Source organism: Marmota monax, unplaced genomic scaffold (genome assembly GCF_021218885.2).
Source record: "Marmota monax isolate L192 unplaced genomic scaffold, Marmota_monax_Labrador192_F-V1.1 WCK01_AAM20220418_F8-fsc00157, whole genome shotgun sequence".
NCBI classification, from domain to species: Eukaryota; Metazoa; Chordata; class Mammalia; order Rodentia; family Sciuridae; genus Marmota; species Marmota monax.
Genome location: NW_026694573.1, coordinates 3,464,757 through 3,486,351, shown reverse-complemented (window position 1 = coordinate 3,486,351; position 21,595 = coordinate 3,464,757). Strand labels below are relative to the sequence as shown.

At 43.3% G+C, this 21,595-nt stretch overlaps 1 protein-coding gene across 5 annotated transcripts in view; it reads left to right on the top strand.

Annotated features, from left to right (window-relative positions):
- Positions 1–2,720: 2,720 nt before the first annotated feature.
- The window catches only part of Ggt5 (gamma-glutamyltransferase 5), a 39,942-nt gene continuing 21,067 nt past the window's right edge, over positions 2,721–21,595 (top strand). Inside the window, exon 1 of one of the 5 annotated variants that reach the window (XM_046421212.2) lies at positions 2,721–3,528. In XM_046421212.2, the coding sequence (XP_046277168.1) occupies positions 3,356–3,528 (173 nt within the window). In that variant the 5' untranslated portion in view covers positions 2,721–3,355. The remainder of the gene's footprint in view (positions 3,529–21,595) is intronic. The other 4 variants (XM_046421214.2, XM_046421207.2, XM_046421211.2 and 1 more) reach the window with 4 other exon arrangements.

Genomic DNA, 21,595 nt, shown 5'->3' with positions numbered 1-21,595 from the left:
AGCTAAGCCACCTGTTCTAACAAGACCTCATGGGCTGAGGTATCCCCGCAACTTGCTCTTCCCTGGTCACTTGGCTGGAAATGGCACCATCTGGCCCTGTGAGGCCCATGACCACACAGGAGTGGTTCAGATTACATCTGGGACCCTGATGAGGTCCTCCCTTTCCCCTCTTCTCTGCAAGGCGGTGGCTGCAGGGTTGAATACCTGGCACCGCCAAACCGAAGTCACTTCCACCTTCATCGCTGTGGATCCTCCTGCCTCAGCCTCAGCCTCTGAGTAGCTGGGATTACAGCTGTGCCACTGTGCCTAGTAGCCTTTTTTTTTTTTTTTAATGGACACAACACCTTTAATTAATTAATTAATTTGTTTTTATGTGCTGCTGAGGTTCGAACCCAGTGCCTCATACATGCTAGGCAAGCGCTCTACCACTGAGCCCCAGCCCCAGCCCTCAGCCTGTTTTTTAGTAGGAGGAGAACCTGATGGGTGGGTAAGTGGAAGAGCAAGAGGCAGTCCCTTATCAAACACGGTCTTTTCCCATCTTGAGTCCCCAGGATTAGAGGCCATTCGTCCCCTTCCTTGGGGCGGGGCAGTGGGGAGCAACACTTCCTAGTGTTGACCACAGTGGGGAGCCCTGGTTCTGACATCAACTTGGGCAAAGGGCCCCTGCAGGCGACAGGAGTGTGGGTTCTTTCTCTTCCAACTCTAACGTGTCTGGGCTCACCCTGCCCAGGACACTGGGAGGTGAAACTCTGACCTGAGGAACAGGGACTGGGCAAGAAACTGAAACAAAACATCTTGGTCAGGGCCATGCCCAGGGTCACTTTTCAAGTACAACCCAGAGTCAAACCCAAGCTTGTGATCAGCTCCAGAAAAAGACTCAGTTCTCTGGGAATGGAAAGCTGGAGGAGACCCCCAGGTCTCTGAAGGGAAGGTGGCCCAGAGAAGGTGGGTTGTGAATGGCTATTGCTGGGCACAGCTTCCCTCCCCAGGGTCCAGCCCCTCTAGCCCTCCCTCAAGGTCTTTTGATTTGTCCTTCATACAGTTGTAGGTGAGGAGCTGATGAAGGCTCCTGGAGATGGGCTGGGAAGGGAGTCACAGCCTGACAACCAGATGTAACCCCAATCTGTGAGCCCAAGTAGGGGGGGCCCTGAGGGCAGGAGCACAGGGGCTAGAAGAGGGACCAGGGTAAGTAAGCTACATCTGGGCTCTTCTTTAGGGCTGGAAAACTTAGTGCTTCCAAAGTGCCCACCTGGAAAGGGGTTTTGTGCTTGCAGGCTACATTCTAGGTCTGTGACTGAGCCTTAGAGGTTTCTATCTCTGGGGTTCCCTGGGAAAGAGATGGAGGTGGGTAATCAGGTGTGGCAGTCATTCCTCAATCCTGATTTTAGTTTGAGAGGAAAGGCCATGACCTCATTTTCAGAGGAAAAGATTGAGGCCTGAGGGGTGGGCCTTGCTCAAGGTTGCACAGCCAAGAGGGAGCAGGAGGCTGTCATGAAACTCCCTGAGCCATAACATGCTGGAGGCATATCCAGGTTCTCCAAGGCTATGGGCTTATCCCAGGGCTACTTTGGGTCTGATTCACCTCTCTTCCCTACCATCCCATCCCCTGTCATTTCCTGGATAAGGACATTCAGGGACCATCCCAGCTGAGCCTCCCCAGCTGAGTCCCTGGCCAGGCCCAGCATGACAACAGACCCTTTCCCTAGGTCTCTTCTCTGGCTGTCTCTGCACTCTGGCCTCTGCCTAACCAGGATGGCTGGGGAGAGAAGCGGGGATGCCTCGCCCCTTGACCCTGCTGTCCTTGTTGTTCCCTATGTGGCGGGTGGGTGGGCTGGCTCCCATTCAGGAATGTACTTTGGTTCCCAGTTGAGCAATGTCACTGCAGAGTGGAGGTCATCTGGGGGTCGGAAGAGGCTCCCACAGCCCACCCCTCCTTGAGGCAACTGTGGGAACAGACCTACAGGAAACAGCCACTCTGGCCCAGGCTGACCAGGGGCTCTGGACACAGTGGGGCTGATAGGCTGTGACCTGTGCTGACATTGTCCTCTGGGCCTCATTTCTTGGCTATACTGGAAGGTGGGCTCTGACTCCATGTAGTCAGATGGAAAAGGAGAAGGGAGCCATGGGGACTGTTGGGTGGAAGTCCAGCTCATGACCTTTGGGCCCTGATCTCCTATTAAGCCTGGTCAAATATGGACCTCAGTGAGGGCTCACTCCCCCCCCCCCCACACTGCTTCCCAGTTGGACACCCTGGGGTCTGGGGAGAACAGGAGCCAGGCCAACGTCCCCAAGGAAGAGGAACTGTCAGTATAGGAATAGACTTGAGCACCCATAGACTCAGGGAGGCAGACATGCGACCACAGAGGGGCTGAGCTGCAGAGGAAGTGCAGGGGTCCAGGGAGGGCAGCCTCACTCCCTGGAGGCCTAAGGCTGCATTTCTAGGACAGCTGTTCCCAGGGATAGGTGGTCTAGTGGCACTGGGTGCTATAGTTGGACACATGGCCTGTCTACATCCCCTGCCCTGTGGGTGACACCCTGGGCCAAGCTGTGGCTGAGCTATACAAAGTGACACTGTTTTGGGTCCCCTTTCCCTCTTCAGCCCCACTCCTGTGCCAAGTGGATGCTGCTGTATAGGTGGGGCCGGCAGAGGGGGCGGGATTGGGGAGTGGAGCTCCACTGTGATGGGAAGACCTGATCTCTCTGAGTCTGATTCAGGCAAGGGAGCTGGACGGTCCATACTCTGATTTCCCTGCATTGCTGAGACTTGGGAAATGACATAGGAACCTTATACCCTGGCCCCCCCAGGTGCAGCAGGCATCAAGTCCTCAAGCACATTGAGATGAGAAAACCCCGGGTACTGTCAGGGTTGGCAGGAGGGGCCATGAGACCAACTGGCAGTGAAGGAGTTAACCACAACAGCTGGCTCTTCTCTGCAAGGAAAAACTCCCCCTAGATGTCTGGCCTCCTGCCAGCACTGAGCACTGAGCTGAAAACTGGAAGTTCACCCTTGTGGCCAGATCTGCTTCTGTAGAGAGCGCTTGAAGAGGGTAGCCGTCCTGCCACTGCCGTCTGTCCAGGTCTTCATAAACCCATCTGTCTGCTTGGCTGACCACTGTTCATCTGTAAACCTGTTTGTCTGCCTATCTGTAAGTCCATCTCTTTCCAAATGTCTCTCTGACCATCCTCTCTGTCGAGCTATCTAACCTGTATGTCAATCCATCTGTCTGTATCAAGCCCCACAATTTTTCTCTCTGTCCAATCATCTGTGAGTCTACTTTTTATCCACCTGTCCTTTTTTGTCTGACCATTGGCTTATCTACCATCTGTCTCCCCTGTCTCCCTGGACCACTGAAACATGGCCCAGGGCCACAGGGCCACAGTCGGCTTGGTCCTGCTGGGACTGGGGCTGGCACTGACGATCATCGTTCTAGCTGTGGTCCTCTCTCGCCGCCATGCCCATTGTGGCCCCAAGGCCTTTGCCCATGCTGCTGTCGCTGCTGACTCTAAGGTCTGCTCAGACATTGGACGGTGAGTGAGAGGTGGGTAGGAACTGGGTGGCCTTGGGCATCTGATCCTTCCTGGAGACTTTGGTGGTAAAGTTGTGGAGAACGCACGTGTATGTACATGCTAGCTGGTGGAGTAAGAGCTGTGTGGTTTTGGGTTCTAGCACTGACCAGGCCTGGGTACAAGGAGGTAGCCCCAGGACTCTTGAACAGAATAGGTGGCAGATATGCCCCCATGGCAGATGGTGATCCACAGGGCAGTGCCAGTGGGGGCAGAGGTCATGTGTGAGTCCATTCTTGGTTCTAGGGCTCAAGAGGTCCATCTATAATAATGCACAGGTTAGAAATAGAGACTAGGGGCTGGGGTTTGTGGCTCAGTGGTAGAGCACTTGCCTAGCATGTGTGAGGCACTGGGTTCAATCCTCAGCACCACATACACACACACAAAAATAAATAAATAAAATAAAGGTATTGTGTCCATCTACAACTAAAAAAAAAATAAATAAATAAAAAAGAAAGAAATAGAGACCCTAACAAGGTTTTCCTGCGTCACCCCTGGTATGGCCCAGCCTGACTCTGATGGTCTATATTGGCTCCTTCAGCAAAGCTGTGCCAGTTGCCCAAGGGCTGGGGGATTTTACCAGGAACATAGGCGAGAGGGTACAGAGGCTCCATTGTGGGTACTGCCCAGGGCTAGTCTCCCTGGTGGCTCAGGCTTCATCTCCAAGTTCAGACTTAGAAAATGCCCCCTGCAAGTGCCACGTCCCTCATGGCATCCCTCTGCGTGTCTGAGCCTAGCTAGGTGGGCAGAGTGACTGATATTTGGCAGGCCAGGACCAGGGTGGTGGTGGAGAGGGGCCACAGCTGGCTCTTCCTGATCTTCTTCCAGGAAACCCAGCCCACGGGAAGCTTCTGCTGCCTGCCACACCACCGTCACTGGGGCGGGACATGGCAGGAAACTCCTCCCGGCCCCCTGCCTCCCACTGAGCCCCTAGAAGCCTGGGCAAGCATTCCTTTCCCTCCGGCCAAAGGCCAACGTGTCTGCTTCCCAGAATATCTGCCTCACAGGCCATTGTGAGGATTCAAAGTGCTTTGCCAACCCGTGGGCCAGTCCTGCTGTACGGGGGGCCGGTGACAGGGCCCTGGCCCAGTCCCCTGGTTCCTGGCTTCTCCTCTGCCGTGCTTTCTTCTATTATTCATTCATCCACCTTTTCATTCAGTCCATCTTCTCTTCATCTGTCCATCTATCCATCCTTCCTAGCTCTAATCGCCTTACCTTACCAGTCCCTACTGGCTCCTGACTGGGTCCTCTGGGTCTCCTTACGCTTTCTGTTTCCTCCCACATCTGCTCCTAGGACAGCAGTGGCTGAGAGTGGCAGTTCAAGGACAAGTCAGGACAGGCAGCCACTTTGTCTCCCCAGGGTGTTCCCATGAGATACAAGGGATGAGGCCACTTGCCACCTCTAACAATGCCCCTGTCACATCAGGACAAGAAGAGATGTGGTACCTGCTTAAACCCAAAGTCACAAAGATATTAATGAGACTATGGACCTCAGACCCCAGAGATGACCATGTGGGCATGTTCCTGGAGTGGGCGGTGGGCGCTGCTGTCACATATCTCAGAGTGGATTCTGGGCCCTTTGTGTTGGGAGTCGCCCCAGCTCCAAAGACTAACCTCCCCATCCCCGAGAAGAGCCGTCCAATGGTGAGTCCTGCTGACTCACATGTTCCTTACCCACCAATCAGAAAGCACCCCATGCCAGCTGCCAAAACCCTTAAACTGTTAAACTGTTTCAACCGTCAGACCATCCCCGGCTCTATAAATATGCAGAGCTGCCTCAATAAACGGGCATTTTCTCTGACGACAGCAAACCTTGATCGTTCTTTCACTTTGTATCTCCCAGTCTCTGCCTCCACACTCCACACTTTGGGGTCTCTTCTCTGAGCCTGCTTCCTTGCGGTCCCATCTCTCTCAGGCTTCCCCTTGGTGGAAAGGGCGGATGTGGTTTCTCCCCATTGTTTTGTTAACCAACTCTCTCTGCTTCCTGTTCTTGTTTTAAGAAGTTAGGAGTGGGAGGGAGCCTGGGGCTGGTTTTAGCTTGTGCTTCAGAACAGGGATCCGGTGACCCCAGCTAGGCTGGAGCCCTAGGTCTGTTTCTCAGGACCCCTGGCTGGGGCAAGTGCTTTGGTTCCTGTGAGTGTCCTCTAGTTGCTCACTTGAGTATGGTAAAGCTGGGGGCCTTGGAAAGGTAGGTACCTGCCCAAGATCTCTTCCTGTGTGGCACCTGGTCACTGTCATAGCATCTTCTAGTGACTACCCTTAGCCCATGCTACTTCCTTCTTGTTCCCATTTCTCCCCACCATCTGCAGGAACTTGAGCTCCTGAGTGAAGGTTCTTAAGGTTTAGGTGAGGAGCTGGCCTCAAGCCCAGTAAACAACAATAGGAGCATGGTGACAGATCCCTTCCCCTCTAGGCTGTAGTCTCCCAGTGTTTCATCCCAATGTGTTAAGATTGCAAACTGAGTGTTGTGATGATCAGAATGTTTGTCTTCTTTTTATTTATTTTTAAAATTTTATTTTATTTTGTTGTAGTTGGACACAACACTTTTATTTATTTTTATGTGATGCCAAGGATGGAACCCAGAGCCTCGCACATGCTAGGCGAGCTCTCTACCGATGTGCCCCAGTCCTAGTCCCAGCCCAAGTGTTTGTCTTCTAAGGAGACTTCCTGAATTTTAGGGCTAGGGATATCTTTCAGGTTTTGTGACTTCTGCCTGAGGTAGCTTCTCAGACATTCTTGCACTCCTGTGGGATCCTCAGTGGGAGGACTTGCTTTTCTATTTGACTTAGGAGAAAATTAGGCCTGCCCAGGAGAAAGAACCTGCCTGGCACCAATAGTGAGCATGCCTAGCTGGAGCTGATATTGTTTTTTCTCTGCTATTGCCACTGCTGCTCCTGCAGGGGTAGAAACTTTCCAGGGCTGTGGAAGGGGTGAGGTCTTCCTAGAGTCCCCCACTCCCCACTTCCTAGAGTCCCTTGGACTCCCCTAGACTTGACTCATTGAGGCCAGAGCTGTACCATATTCAAGTGAGCAATTAGAGGGTACTCATAGCACCCCAGGGCACTTGCCCTTAGGACACAGAAGAGCCAGCTTCTGGGAGATTGGAATCTGGGCTGGCACTGGGGTGAGGGGGTGGGGCGTGACTGAGCCCAAGGGGTGGTTTTTGTCAACTGTTACATGGTGTCTGTGTGTCACCCTTGGTACAGGGGAGAGCAGGGACATTGGAAAAGCTGCTGAACCTTGTGAGCCTCTCTTTCCTCATCTGTAAAATGGGGCTTAGATTGGCGCCTCCTCCATGGGGTGGTCTAAGCCCCCAGAGAATGAGGCCTGGGGCTCATCCACACATTGGAAGTGTCCCCTCCATGGCCACCACTCTAATAATCTTCACCATGGCTTGATCTGGACATGGGTCACCTTCTCAGAACCTGAGGGGGGATTAGGGTGTGGCCTCTACTCCCTTTCCCTCAGGACCATGGCCTTTTACCCTACCCGTTCCCCTCTTCCCAGCTCCAACCTGGGCCTGTGCCCCTCATGGTTCTCTGTACCCTGGGCCAGCTCACCAGGAAATTACTGAATTTCCTCCACTCTGGGACTCTGCAGGAAATACCCTTTGTGCCCAAGGACTATGCACATGTGTGCAAATGTGTGAGTGAGAACACACGCATCTGAATGGATGTATCATAGCAGTTATGATGACAGTGGACTCCTAGCTCTGTAGAAACATGTAATTCTTCTATTGGGCAGAACTGCCCACATTTCACAGCTGAGGAAACCTTGGCTAAGAGAATGAGTTACCTATCCAGGCTCATGCAGCTGATGAATTAGGAACAGCAGCTCCCTGGGCACCCTGAGCCTGCAAGTGTGTTTGCTGTGATGCTGTGGACACATGAAAGTGTGTGCATCCCTCTCCACCTGCAATATGTAATATCCTCTTTTTTCCTCTATCAAGTATGTGAGGAATACCTACTTTCTGCCAGTCATGGCTTAGGAATGCAGTAGTAACCACAATGTACAAAGTCCCTGGCTTCATGGTTTGGAAGACACGCAATACACCAATCCATAACCAATGTCAGGGGATTGGAAATGATCATTGGTCATCTGGAGGTCCTCTTCCTTGAAGTTTCTGTCATAATCTTTTGTCCATTTTTTTTTTACCAGTTTGTACATCAAATGTATTTTCTGCATTATCTGGTTTTCTCTCTTTTAAAAAATGCAGTGTGCCATGGCACACACCTGTAATCCCAGCAGCTCAGGAGCCTAAGACAGGAGGATCACAAGTTCAAAGCCAGCCTCAGTAATGGCGAGGTGCTAAGCAACTCAGTGAGATCCTGTCTCTAAATAAAAAATGTAAAATAGGGTTGGGGATGTATGTGGCCCAGTGGTCAAGTGCCCCTGAGTTTAAACAAGAGCTAGGGAACTGGAGTTGAAGCTTAGTGGTAGAGTGCTTGCCTGGCATGTGTGAAGCATTGGATTCAATTCTCAGCACCACACATAAATAAATAAATAAAATAAGGTCCATCAACATCTTAAAAAAAAAAGGGTGGGGGAACTGGGGATATGGCACAGTAGTTAAGTACCCCTGGGTTCAATTCACAATACAAAAAAATGCTAAGTATATTAAATCACACTTTTTTTATTAAAGCAAACTCTACTTAGTGATTTAATATCGTTTTTACGTAACACAAAGTATAAAATGTGATTTGCTAATTTTTTAGGAGTTTTGTCTCTATGTTCATGAGGGGTATTGGTCTGTAATTTTCCTTTCTTATATATATCAGTCAGCCTTTTGTTATGACACATACCTGAGAAAGACAACGTTGAGGAGGAAAGATGTATTTATGCTCATAGTTATTGAGGTTTCAGCCCATGGTTGACTATCTCATTGTTTGGGGCCTGAGGTGAAGCAGAACATCATGGTGGCGGGAGAGTGTGACCAAGGCAGCTGCTCAGTTCATGAAAGCCAAGAAGTGGAGGTGGGGGTGAGATGGGTAAAGAGAAAAGACAAACCCTTCTAAGGTGTGCTCCCAGTGACCCGCTCTCTCTAACTAACTTCCTCTTCCCAATAGTCCATGCAGCCATCAATGGCTTAATCCATTGATTAATCATCAGAGCTATCATGATCCAGACAATTTTCCAAAACACATGATGAAGGACACTTGCAAAGTCCAAGGAATACCCCACACACCAGAATCCCAGTTGAGAGAGTTATTGTCAGAGCATGGAGTAAACTGACAAGGCTGTCCCTGCAAGGAGAGCAGTATCATGTGGATACTTACAGAGCAGCTTTATAGCCTGCAAGAAAAATTTTACAAGCACGCTTAGGGGTTATGTCAGGGGATGGGGTGGGGTCAACCCTTTATCAGGCACATGTTCTTATGGGAGACTAAGCAGTGTTGCCTCGGGATCTCTGGATCAAATGGCTCCTAAATTGAAACCTAGGAGTCCCTAGATAAAATGGCTCCTGACCTAAATTGGTGTATCTAATGCCAATATTGATCTGATGCCAATATTCTTCCCTTTTTTGTTTTTATAGATACCGAGGGTGGGGACAATTGTCTTTTCTTCTGTAGCTCCTTCCTGCTAGTTAGGGGCAAAAAATCTCATTCCTGTAAAGGGATCTGGAAGGTTTTTAGGTAGGGGTAGAGTCTCTGGAGTCGGAGGAGTTGGTCAAGAGTCATAGGTCTCAGTCTTGGGCATAAAAGGGGTTGGTAGTCTTGAAGGAGAAGTAGTTAATTGACCAACTGATTGGTGAATTTGTGTATCTGATCTTGCAGGAATGTCTGTAGGCAATTTAACAGGCATGGTCCTATTAGAAGAAACATAAAGAGGACAAATAGGGGTCCTGCGAGGGGGAGGAGCCAAGGCCATATTTGATGAACATTCCTCATGGGAATTGTTGGTCTAGTTGCTGTCTCCTTTTTTCCTAGCTGCTCTTGTAGTTGTTTGATCTTGTCTTTCACTACCCCTGACTGGTTGATATAAAAACAACATTCCTCCTGTAGGTATAGGCAGAGGCGTCTTTTCTCTGATGTTAATGAGTCCAGTCCATAGCAGTTTTGTAGGACCACAGAGGCTAAGGAGTCCAGTTGTTTCTGGAAGGTTAGTATAGACTCGGCTACCTGTTGTATATCCCCTATCAGCTGATTGGAGAACTGATGAAAATAGGTAATGGGTGTGGTTATTCCTGCTGTTCCTGTGGCTAGGCCTGCTGTAACCCCAGGGCAGCCAGTAGGGAAACAAATTGCATATCCTGTTTTTTTGTGGAGGGCTCCTATGAGTAGAAACTTCCCAATGAGCTGATGAGCTGTTTAGGCCTAGAAGACCTGCTGTTAAATGAGAGAATAATCTCTCGCCAGGAGGTGTGAAGGCTGAAAAGTTGTCCCCATAACAAGGTAGGAGAGGACAAGAACTTTATTTGGGAATATAAATCTTTAACATAGCCAGAGTTATCAGGAATGTAAACACAATATTTTAACTTTTTTTTTTTTTTAAGGACAGGACTTCCTCATCCCAGGATTCTGCCTGTGGGTCCCCTTCTTCCACCTGGGGGAAGTCTGGTTTACTATCCTTTAATAAAGCTTCTTTTTTTTTTAATATTTATTTTTTAGTTTTCGGCGGACACAACATCTTTGTATGTGGTGCTGAGGATCGAACCCGGGCCGCACGCATGCCAGGCAAGCGCACTACTGCTTGAGCCACATCCCCAGCCCAACATTTTAACTTTTAATGTCACAGATGTCCATCCTCTCAAGATGTAGTTAAGTTATTTAATGTCATCTGATTTTATAAAATATCTATTTTTGTTACTTGGGGCTGGATAATCATACTAGCGGACATCAAGCCTACTTGTGTAGGTTAGGAATATCTGTAGTCCTTAAACTAACGAAAAACTTCTGGCTCTGGCAGTTTCTCTTGATTCTTATCAGGCATTCTTGTCTAAGAATCTCTCTTATGTAGCCTCCAGACTTACATATTCTTGGGGGCTAACACAAGTATATATCTTAGGTTACATTTAACTATTATTTTCTTTTTTAAAATGCCCAGGAATGACTGTATTTTGGTTTAACTGTTTTTTTGCTAGGTGTTTAAGATCAAGCTGGTCAAAATTGACTTTGTTTCTGCTGTTAAGAGTTCACTGAGTTCCCACAGGGGTCACTTGTGGGGGAACTTGAGAGCAGTTTCTTAGCTCTGCTAGTGCCATTTGTGCTAGGATGGGTCCAGGTCTTACTGACCATGTGGCTTCCCTTGGAAGCATCAGGGATGTCTCTTTTCTCCAATGACCCTCCTATTCACAGCAAGTGCACTGACTAGCTTTTCATTCTCCAGTGGTCTCATTAATCTCCCTGATCAGGGGTTATGTGGCTCAGAGTTGCAAAGCTTCTAGAGAAGTTCTCTGTTCCCTAGATTCAGACTGACTCAGAGGGCAAGAGCCAAATATTGGTTTTCTTGTCCCTTTTAATTTAATTTTTAAGTTTTGATCTTCCAGCAAGTCATTCTCACCAGTCATAAATTAACAGTATTGGGCTTTAACTTTAATGTCTATAACCTTACAGTCATTTACAAAACTGGGATTTGTAGTATCCTACCTGTCCTATAGGTGATGGCTTATTATCTTAAATTAACTCAGGTTGTGTGTTCTTCAAGCAATACCTCTGCAAAACATTACCAGGCAACATTTAGACAGTTTATAAGGAAAATACAAAGTAAAATTAACAAGAGTAAAAATATATTTAATTTGTGTATTTTGAATTTTGGCTGAGTTATGTTATATCTCCTGTTTGAGATCCTAGTAATCTTTTTTTTTTTTTTTTAAAGAGAGAGTGGGGGAGAGAGAGAGAGAGAGAATTTTTAAATATTTATTTTTTAGTTCTCGGCTGACACAACATCTTTGTTTGTACGTGGTGCTGAGGATCGAACCAGGGCCGCACTCATGCCAGGCGAGCGCGCTACCGCTTGAGCCACATCCCCAGCCCCCCTAGTAATCTTTTAAAAAATATTTATTTTTTAGTTGTAGTTGGACAGAATACCTTTATTTTATTTATTTATTTTTATGTGATGCTGAGGATCAAACCCCGGGCTTCACACGGCTCTATAGGTGAGCCACAATCCCAGCCCAATCCTAGTAACCTTTTTTTTTTTTAAATTTATTTTTTAGTTTTAGGTGGGTACAATATCTTTATTTTATTTTTATGTGGTGCTGAGACTCGAACCCAGTGCCTCACCGGTGCTAAGCAAGCACTCTACCATTTGAGCCACAACCCCAGCTCCCCAATCCTAGTAACCTTAACAACAAAAATCAATTGTTTGAAAACAACTTTGAATGAATTGAATTCTGGCCTACTTTGGAGTCACTCTGAATGTAATAAGGTGGGAGGCAGAGCCTTATCTCAGGTAAGGTGGGGTTCTTCATAAATCTTTATAAAGCTTAAGCAAAGTGTTCTAGTTCTAAAGCTGATCTTTGCTTCTTAAATATCATTTTACAAAGATTACATATATTGTTGCTCGAATTCACATGAATATTAGCTAACACAATATAATATTACATTTAAAACATGAATTAAGAAAGGCTGAGAGCTTTTAACCTTTTGTGGAAAAGTAGCAAAGTGCTTTTGTGTTTTAAGTTGTACCCCAGTGTAAAAAGTAACATAAAACTTTATATATCTTATTGATAACAGATCCAGGTGTAGAACATTAAATGATATAAATAAATCCCCAATAAAATTTATTATCCTTATGATTCTAAAATTACCATACAACTTTAGTTTGGAAAACACCAGCTTGATATAATGTCCTTTTAAATCTTCTACCTTAAAGACTTGTACACCTGGAAGATATGAACACATTTAGTATACTAAGAAGAGTAATAGCACCATAATCACACTGATGTTTTTATATTAACCAAGTTTAGCATTTAAAGAAAATTTAGACTATGTAACAGTTGTTTAACAGTTTTATAAGCTTTAATTCCTTCAAGATTATTTGTTCTAAAAAGCAAAACTTAACACAATGTTATGGGTAAATTAATATTTTAAGAAATCCTTGTGACACATATATACTTGTCATTTTAAAACATAGATTAAACTTTGATTTATATCAGTACATTAATATTTGACCTTAGGAAAAAACCTTAAATAGCTTTGACTGATTGTTTCACATAGTTGTATTTGGACACAATACCTTTATTTTAATGTGGTTTTTTATTATATATATATATATATATATATATATATATATATATATATAAACCAACTTACACAGACCTTCTTTATCACTTACTTAAGCCCTCTTATTAAAGACTTTCTTATCCAGAAACACTTTCTTTTCCTTCTATTAAATATGATTTCCATACCTAGAACCTTCTAATTTATCTTTCCCATCTGTTAATCCCATTTTTCTTCACATTTTGAAACAATCCTTGTAAAGTTTCTGAATTCAGGCAAATTATTCAATTTTAATAAGAAATATTGTTATTTACAGTACACAGTTAATCACATCTGTTTACCACTGCATAAAACAATGTTTAAGTATATAGAATTATATCTGTTGGGACTTTAAACCCTTAGTAACCTTGTTTTCAGTGATGACAAAGCAATTTAAACCTTTTTTTTTTCATTTACCAATTTATAAAAACATCAATGTTACCCTATGGAATTCAATGAGTTAAGAGTATTTGATGGTATATTTAACAGTTAGACATCTGATTAGTTTACAAGGTTAAAATCCTAACAAACACATTTATGGGTAATCCCATGTCGAATCTACTTTATTTATTTTTCCCCAAGTGTATTGAACAGTATTAGCCATTTCTTCTTTGTTGAAGAAAAGTCCTAGAACCAAGAGATATTAGACATTTTATAGACATCAACATTTTATTAGTTCCTTGATCACCTAGAGACTTGTGAGTTAAATAAGAAATCTTTACTTTCATTTGTTTATCCAATCTACATGGAACCATTTAAATCACGTGAATTAAAGGTATTTGGATCCATTTTTAATTTATGAGCGCTCATTATCTGCCAATCTTGATATCCTGTACATGACATATGGACACACATACATATGGACAGACGACACCTAACACCAGTGTGCACACATAACACAATAGTAAAGGCCTTGTAGCTTTTTTTAGGTGAATCTCCATTGCAAAGTTACAGATGTTTTAAAAAACTCCACAGTTGAATAAAAATTTGGGGAGAGGTAGAGGGGGCCGTGCCAGAGTGAAAGTAAGTAGTGGGTGAACTGAAAGTCCTGACATAGGTCTGGAAGGAGCTGGGGAAAACTGCTGTTCCCTAACCCTGCTCCCGAACGCACCTGCATTCCTCAGGTAGGAGAGTGTTGGATAAGATCATGGAAAGTTAAAGCCTATGATTGGGTTAGGTATGGAATTCCTTAATGTACCCTGAAAGATGGAAGGTGAAGGACCTCCTTTCGATTTGGGAGAGGTCACTAAGGGAAAAAGGGACATGTACCTGGACAATTCCCTCCAACCCTGCTACTTCAGGAAAGGAAAGCAGAGGTGCAGGCTGGGTAGTAGGGGCCGTGGAAGAACTAAAGCAAGTAACGGGTGGACTGAAAGTAGGTGAGGGAGGTCCTAGAAGAGTCCAGAAGGTGGAGAACAATAGGGAGGGGGTTCATCTGCAGGGCCAAAGTCTGGAGTTTTGGGAGGGTCCTAAGGTTGAGAAAAGAGGGTATAAGAGCCAGCAGAACCTGGGCCAAGAACAGGAAGAGCAGAGGGACGGTTTGGATGGAAGAAAAGGCCTGAGGATAGAGGGATCTCTTTCCATTTCCCTGAGCGCTCACAAAAGTTAAGAAAATTCCCTAAAAAATGTTGGGATCTAGAGTGCCATTAAGCTGCCATTTGGAATCATTGTCTAAGGTATGGAGGAGCCAAATTTGGTTGTAGAGATGAATTAATTTCTGTGCCTTTAAGTCAGGAGTAAGGTGAAGTGAGTCTGAATTTGCTAAAAGGCACTCCAAGGGCTGTCTGAGGGGGTGGCAGAGGTGGCTGCACCCATGGCAAGAGAGAGTCGGTAGGGAGAGGCAGAGGTATCCCTCTGTGTCTTCTTTTATTTTATTTTATTTATTTGTTTTAATTAGTTATACATGATAGTAGAATGTACTTATATACTTTGATGTATTATACATAGATGGGATATAATTTCTCATTTTTCTGAGTATACATATTGTAGAATCACATTGGTCATACAGTCATATCCATACATACAGTAATAATTAATATCTGTTTTATTTAACTATCTTTCTTATCCCCACATCCCTTGCCTTCCCCTCCTTTCACTTCCCTCTACCTAATCTAAGGTAACGTTTTTTGTTTTTTTTTTTTGCATTACAATTCTTAATACACATAAATACATGCTTTTTGTATTTGTTTGTATATAAAGTATGTTGATATCCAGTTCAAGTCTTCATACATGTACTTTGTCTAATGATGACCAGAGGTGATTACTCTGTCTTCTTAAACCTAATGAGGAAGAGCTAACCGCTCTGGGAGTTGTCACTACCTCAGGGCAGCAGCTGGGGCTAAGGCCCGTAGGGGTTCCTGGCAGCTGGCACCAGGGCTGTGAGCCTAAAGAGTAACTGAGATCCAGAGAGAGATCTTTTGCCAGCGGTGAGACCTTCTGAGATTGTGGACTCGGCCGATCGAAGGCACCAACTATAGTTCTGAAAGCTGTGGTTGGGGTACCCCGACCAAACAGGAACCCTGGGAGTATTGGATGTTTGAGGGTCCCTTCTTGGGACCTGTAGGTCTTCTGAGTCGACCAAAGGCAGGGGAACTTACTTGAATCAGCCAGTGGTGGATGTGAAACAGAAGGTGGGTTCGCGGTGAGGGCGGCCTAGGACTGAGTATAGGATCTCAAAGCAACTCATGTGCCCAAAGGGAGAGCAAGGTCAATGGGAGAGCCTAATCCGAGCCATGGCACCAGTGAAAGGTCACTCACAGAGTCCACGCAAAGTCCAAGGAGCACACCACACACCGGAATCCCACTGGAGAGATTTATTGTCAGAGCATGGAGCAAACTGACAAGGCTGTCCCTCTGAGGAGAGTAGCAGCATGTGGGCACATCCAGAGCAGCTTTACAGCATGCAAGAAGAATTTCACAAGCACACTTAGGGGTTATGTCATGGGCTGGGGTGGGGTCGACCCTTTATCAGGCACATGTTCTTATGGGAGACTAAGCAGTGTTGCCTCAGGATTTCTGGATCAAATGGCTCCTAAATTGAAACCTAGGAGTCCCTAGATAAAATGGCTCCTGACCTAAATTGGTGGATCTAATGCCAATATTGATCTGATGCCAATACATGAGACTTTGGGCGACATTTCAGATCCAAACCATAACAATATCCTTGTCAAGCGTTAGTAACAAGGTTATACTGACTTCATAAAGAACTCGAAAGTAAGCCAGGCATGGTGGTGCACGCCTGAAATCTCAGTGGTTTGGGAGGCTGAGGCAGGAGGATTATGAGTTCAAAGCCAGCCTCAGCAAAAGTGAAGGGCTAAGCAACTCAGTGAGACCCTGTCTCTAAATAAAATAAAATACAAATAGGGCTGGAGATATGGCTTTAGTGGTTGAGTGCCCCTAAGTTAAAAAAAAAAAAAAAAAAGGACCTGAAAGTATTTTCTCTTTGGAATGTCTCAAAGAGAGGAGTTTTTTTTTTTTTTTTTTAAGATTGGTGGCATTTCATCTTTGACTATTTGGAAGAATTTGCTGATTAAGCCTTATGCCATACTTTAGATCTTAAATGTCCCATGTGTTACAGGCTTAGTTCCTGATTTGGTGTTATTGGGAGGTGATGGAAACTCTAAGAGGTGGGGCCTAGTGGGAGGTCTTCCAGTCACTGGGGGCAGGCCCTCAAAGAGAGTTGCTAGAACCCGGTCTCTTCCCCTCTCTCTCTTTTTCATGTCTTGGCCATGAGGTAAGCTGTTTTGCTGTGCCCTGTGCTCCTTCCTTGTGTCATCACAGGCCCAAGACAATGGGGCCAACTGATTATGAACTACAACCTTAAAAATTGTGAGCCAAAATAAGCCTTTCTCTTTATAAGTTGATTATCTTGGTTGGTTGTTATAGTAATGGAAAGCTAACACACTTTCTAAGCCTGAGTTGTGTTGGGGTTTGTGTGTATGTGAATAATGAGTTCTATTTCTTTAATAGGTATAAGACTACCACATTTCTATTTCTTCTTATGTCAGCTTTCCAAATTCTTTCCAAGGAATTTGTCTAGTTTATGCAAATTGTCAAACTTATCAGCATAATGTTATTTATAAAATCCCTTTAATATATATCATTTATAGGGTCTATAATGAATCATATTTAGTGTCTTATCTCATTGCTCTTTACCAATCTTATTAGGATTTTTTAAACAATTCATTATCTTTTTGAAGAATCAACTTTTGACTTTATTGATTTTATTTATTGCACATTTATTTTTTCTTTCATTAGTTTTGGCTTTCTTCATGATTCTTTTCTCCTATTTCCCTTGATTTAAGGTTTCTTTTTTTTTTTTTAAGGTATTCACCTGGAGGTATATCTTAAGAAACACAAATTATAAGGTGATTACATAGATTATTGATCTTTAAACTATATTCTAATATGTGCATTTAAAGCTATAAATATCCTTAATGTTGGTATCAGTTGCATTCCATAATTTTTTGTTGATGTTATTGTTTCCCCTTAATTTTTAAAAAAATTTATATTTAACTTTTGTGGTGGTGTGAATTGAACCTAGGGCCTTGCACACACCAGGCAAGTGCTCTACCACTGAGCTATGCCCCTAGCTCTAAATGTTTATATTTTTGTTTTGAAATAGTTTAAAACATACAGAAAAATGGAAAGAATGCCCGTATATCCTTCACTTAGATTCATCACTTGTTAATATTTTGCCTTATCATCTTTCCCTTTGTATATCTATCAACCCACATTTTTGAAGAGAAAGTTGCATTTGCTATAATACTTTATCCCTAAATACTTAAGCATGTTTTACTAAGAATAACAACATTCTTCCGCATAATCTTACTACCATTGTCACACTCAATAAATTTAGCCTTTATATAATAATATTGTCCAATACCTGTTCAATTAATTTTTATGGATGATCCAAATTTTCCCCAATGATCCAATTATTCTATCATCTGTTTATCCATAATCTCTACATCCATCCACCCATCCATCCATCTAGTCTCTTTCTTTTGTCTATTCAGATTCAGTATCAGTGTATGTCATGTTTTAGTCTAGACAATCTTCTGCCTTAAAAAAAAAAAAAATTTTTTTTTTTGGGGGGCTCAGGCTGTAGTTCTGCTGTAGAACACTTGCCTAATATGCACATCATCCTGGTTCAAGCCAATATACTGCAAACAAAAGCAAAAACACAACAACAATAAATCTTCTATGACATTAACTTTTGATCTTCTATGACACTAACTTTATTTTTTATGTTAGCCTTATTAAGGAAGTTAGGCCGGTTGTATTACAATCTTCCTTCACTATCTTGGCTTATCTGATTGTTTATTACTGAATTCAGATTAAGCATGAATATAATGTGGGTGATATTTTGCTTTTCATCTTATATAAGAAGGAAAGACATCTAGGGGATTCCATCATTGCTGATGTTAATGGAGTACTTAGTAAAGATGGTATTTTCCAGATCTCTCTATTGCAAGAGGTATTATTTTCCTTATTAAATTAGTAACATATAATTTGATAGTTTGAGATCATGTGAATATCCTTTCCTCAGACTTAATTTTTTTTTTTTAAAAAGGACAGCATACCTTTATTTGTTTAGTTTTTATGTGGTGCTAAGGATTGAACCCAGTGCCTCACACATGCTAGGCAAGTGCTCTGTCACTGAACTACAGCCCCAGCATGCCCCCCGCCCCTTTTAATACCAGGGGTTGAACTCAGGGGTGCTGAACCACTGAGCCACATCCCCAGTACTTTTTATTTTCACTTTGATACAGGCTCTTGCTAAGTTGCCCAGGCTACTTCAAATTTGAGATCCTCCTACCTCAACCTCAAGAGTCCCTGAGATTATAAGTATGTTCCACTGCACCTAGCTTCCAGGATCAAGTAGTATATTTCCTCAAACAGACCTGAAATCAGGAATTTTAAAGAATGGTACTTTAGAAACTAAGATTTGTAAGCTAGGAATGATTGTTACCACTGGGGTGCCATTGCTTCCAGGTTGTTTCTATGCATAGAGCCAGAAAGAAACATCTAGAAAATATCATGGCTCCATTCTGATAGCTCCAGGTCAAACCCACCACAACAGGGTTCTTCCCCATCTTTCTCCATCCCATATTTGTTTATCTTTCTTACCATAGAGACAGTCAATATATTGCCTATGATGTCAGTATATTTACTTTCTTTCTTTTTTTTCTTTTTTTTTTTTTGTGTGTGTGTGGTGCTGGGAACTGAACTAAGGGCCTTGTGCATGCAAGGCAAGCACTCTACCAATTGAGCTATATCCCTAGCCCTTTTACTTTCTTGATCTATACCAAAACACTCACAAAATAGTTTCATAATTACTTTAATAATGCTGCTGCAAACAACAAATCCACTAAGTAAAATTCATGTCTTTGTGGGATTTTTTTTTTCTTAGCATGTTTCCCACAAAAATGTATAGTTTTAATTTATTTTTTTTTCAGTGTACATTCAATTTTAGGGTCTTATTTATTTATTCTTTTAACAAAAAGTCAAGAGTATATTAATATAGTTATATTGTGTATTGTGTGTATGTATGAGTATTTAACAATAAATCCTGTCAGTACATACAACTATAATGCACCAATAAAAAAAATGTGGGGGGAAAAAGTATATTTAAAAGTATGCTCAAGGGGCTGGGGATGTGGCTCAAGCAGTAGCGTGCTCGCCTGGCATGCGTGCGTCCCGGGTTCGATCCTCAGCACCACGTACAAACAAAGATGTTGTGTCTGCCGAAAACTAAAAAATAAATATTAAAAAAAATTCTCTAAAAATAAATAAATAAATAAATAAAAGTATGCTCAAGCTAGGCATGATGGTGCATGCCTGTAATCTCAGCAACTTGGGAGGCTGAGGCAGGAGGATTGCAAGTCCTAGGCTAGCCTCAGCAACTTATCGAGGCCCTAAGCAACTTAGCAAGACTCTGTTGATCCCCTTCATTTCTGTCTCAAAATAGAAAATAAAAACAAAACAAAAAAAGGGCTAGGGGTGTAGCTCAGTGGTACAATGCTCCTGGATCTCATCCCTAGTACCAGTAAAATAAAATAAAATAAATTATACACTCAAGAATCTTATTCCCATTCATATAACATTTACCCTGTTCTTATATACCCGCTTAGAAGGAATCATTTACATTTGTTTCTGATTGATGCCATCCATCCAAGTTACTTTCTTTTTATTTCTTCTTTTTTTAGTCTAGGGATTGAACCCAGGGGCACTCTATAGCTGAGCTATATCCCCACCCTTCTTCCCCTGTTTTTTGATTTCTAAGTATTTTTTTTTTTGTCATTTGGATTTTAGTTTCACATGTATTTGCAAAAAATAATTTAAAATTGTTTCTAATGATTACCTGCTCAGAATTGCATGCTAGTCCAGTTGATCCCCTTCATTCTGTTTCTGCAATCAGCCTCATACTGTTGTAGCACCAAGAAGAAAACAGTTGGTCACTTTCCTCACAGTGACGTGAGCTTTGTTTGTTCATAGAACACATTGGGCAGGCTCTCCTTAAACTGTGGTTTGTATGACAAGGAAAAGGTAAAAAGAAATAGAAGGAGAGTCTCACTATAAAAGAAACATGAATATATTTTGATGCACTAGGTTGCTTAGGCTGGCTAAGTTAGTAACTGTGTATTATCTGCTTTATCACTGCTAAACGTGAACATTTATAATTGGAGTTTGGGAAGAAAGCTCAAATACAAGTAATTGACTCCCTGCCATCTTAAAGCCAAGGAAAGGGGTTCAGGGAACTTAGGTGAAGGGCAGACTGGGACAAAAACACAGACTTCAGGCCTCGGTTCCTCTATACACAATATTCATAGATCTCCTTAGATATACTCACTTTCTGGTTATATAAATAAACATTGGTATATGAACCACATATTTGATTTCAGTCTGAGGCATGTCAAAAAACTATTCAATTTTTATGGGTTTTTTTTGGGGGGGGGGGTTGGGGGGAGTCTTTGTTGTAATGATGATGACCTACTTGAGCTTAACAAAATTACCTTCAAGTTTGCAGGTTACCATGTAAGCAGAATGTCACCAATGATCTTTTATCTTTTACCCACAACTTTATATAATTACCTGTTTTCAAATCTAAGGATTATATCAGTGATTCTGGATTTACTCTTAAAAGACAATGTCAAAGTCAGTAATAAAACCAGAGTGAAATGGTGTAGTTCTAACACACCAATCTGGAGGAGGAATTTCTTTTTGCAGGTAAAATGTCATACGTACCATAGAGAGAAATTCAATATTAGAAGATACTCAGAGGTCCAGGCATGGTGGCACATCCCTAGTAATCCCAGAGGTTTGGAAGACTGAGACAGGAGGATTGCAGGTTCAAAGCCAGCCTCAGCAAACATAATGAGGCTATCAGCAATGTAGTGAGACTCTGTCTCAAAAAATAAAAAGTGCTGGAGATGTGGCTCACTAATTAAGCATCCCTGGGTTTAGTCCCTAGTACCGCCCCCTGCAAAAGATACTCAGAGGTAGTTTCATTGTCAGAAATCTAAGAATGTGCTGGACACCCAGCGAAATCTCAATGGTGTTTTTTTTTTTCTGCTAAAATGGAAAGATTAACTAAGTAAAACAACCAGTGCTGAATTTTATAATGCAATGATTTATATTGGCTTTCCAGCTGCATGTAATAAAGCTTATTTACTTTCATAACACATATTTTTTTCCTTCACTGTAAAATTGAGATCTATTGATGGCCATGGTGGCACATGCCTGTAATGCCAACGACTAGGGAGACTGAGGCAGGAAGATAGCAAGTTCAAAGCCAGCTTCAGCAATTTAGTGAGGCCCTAAGCAACTTA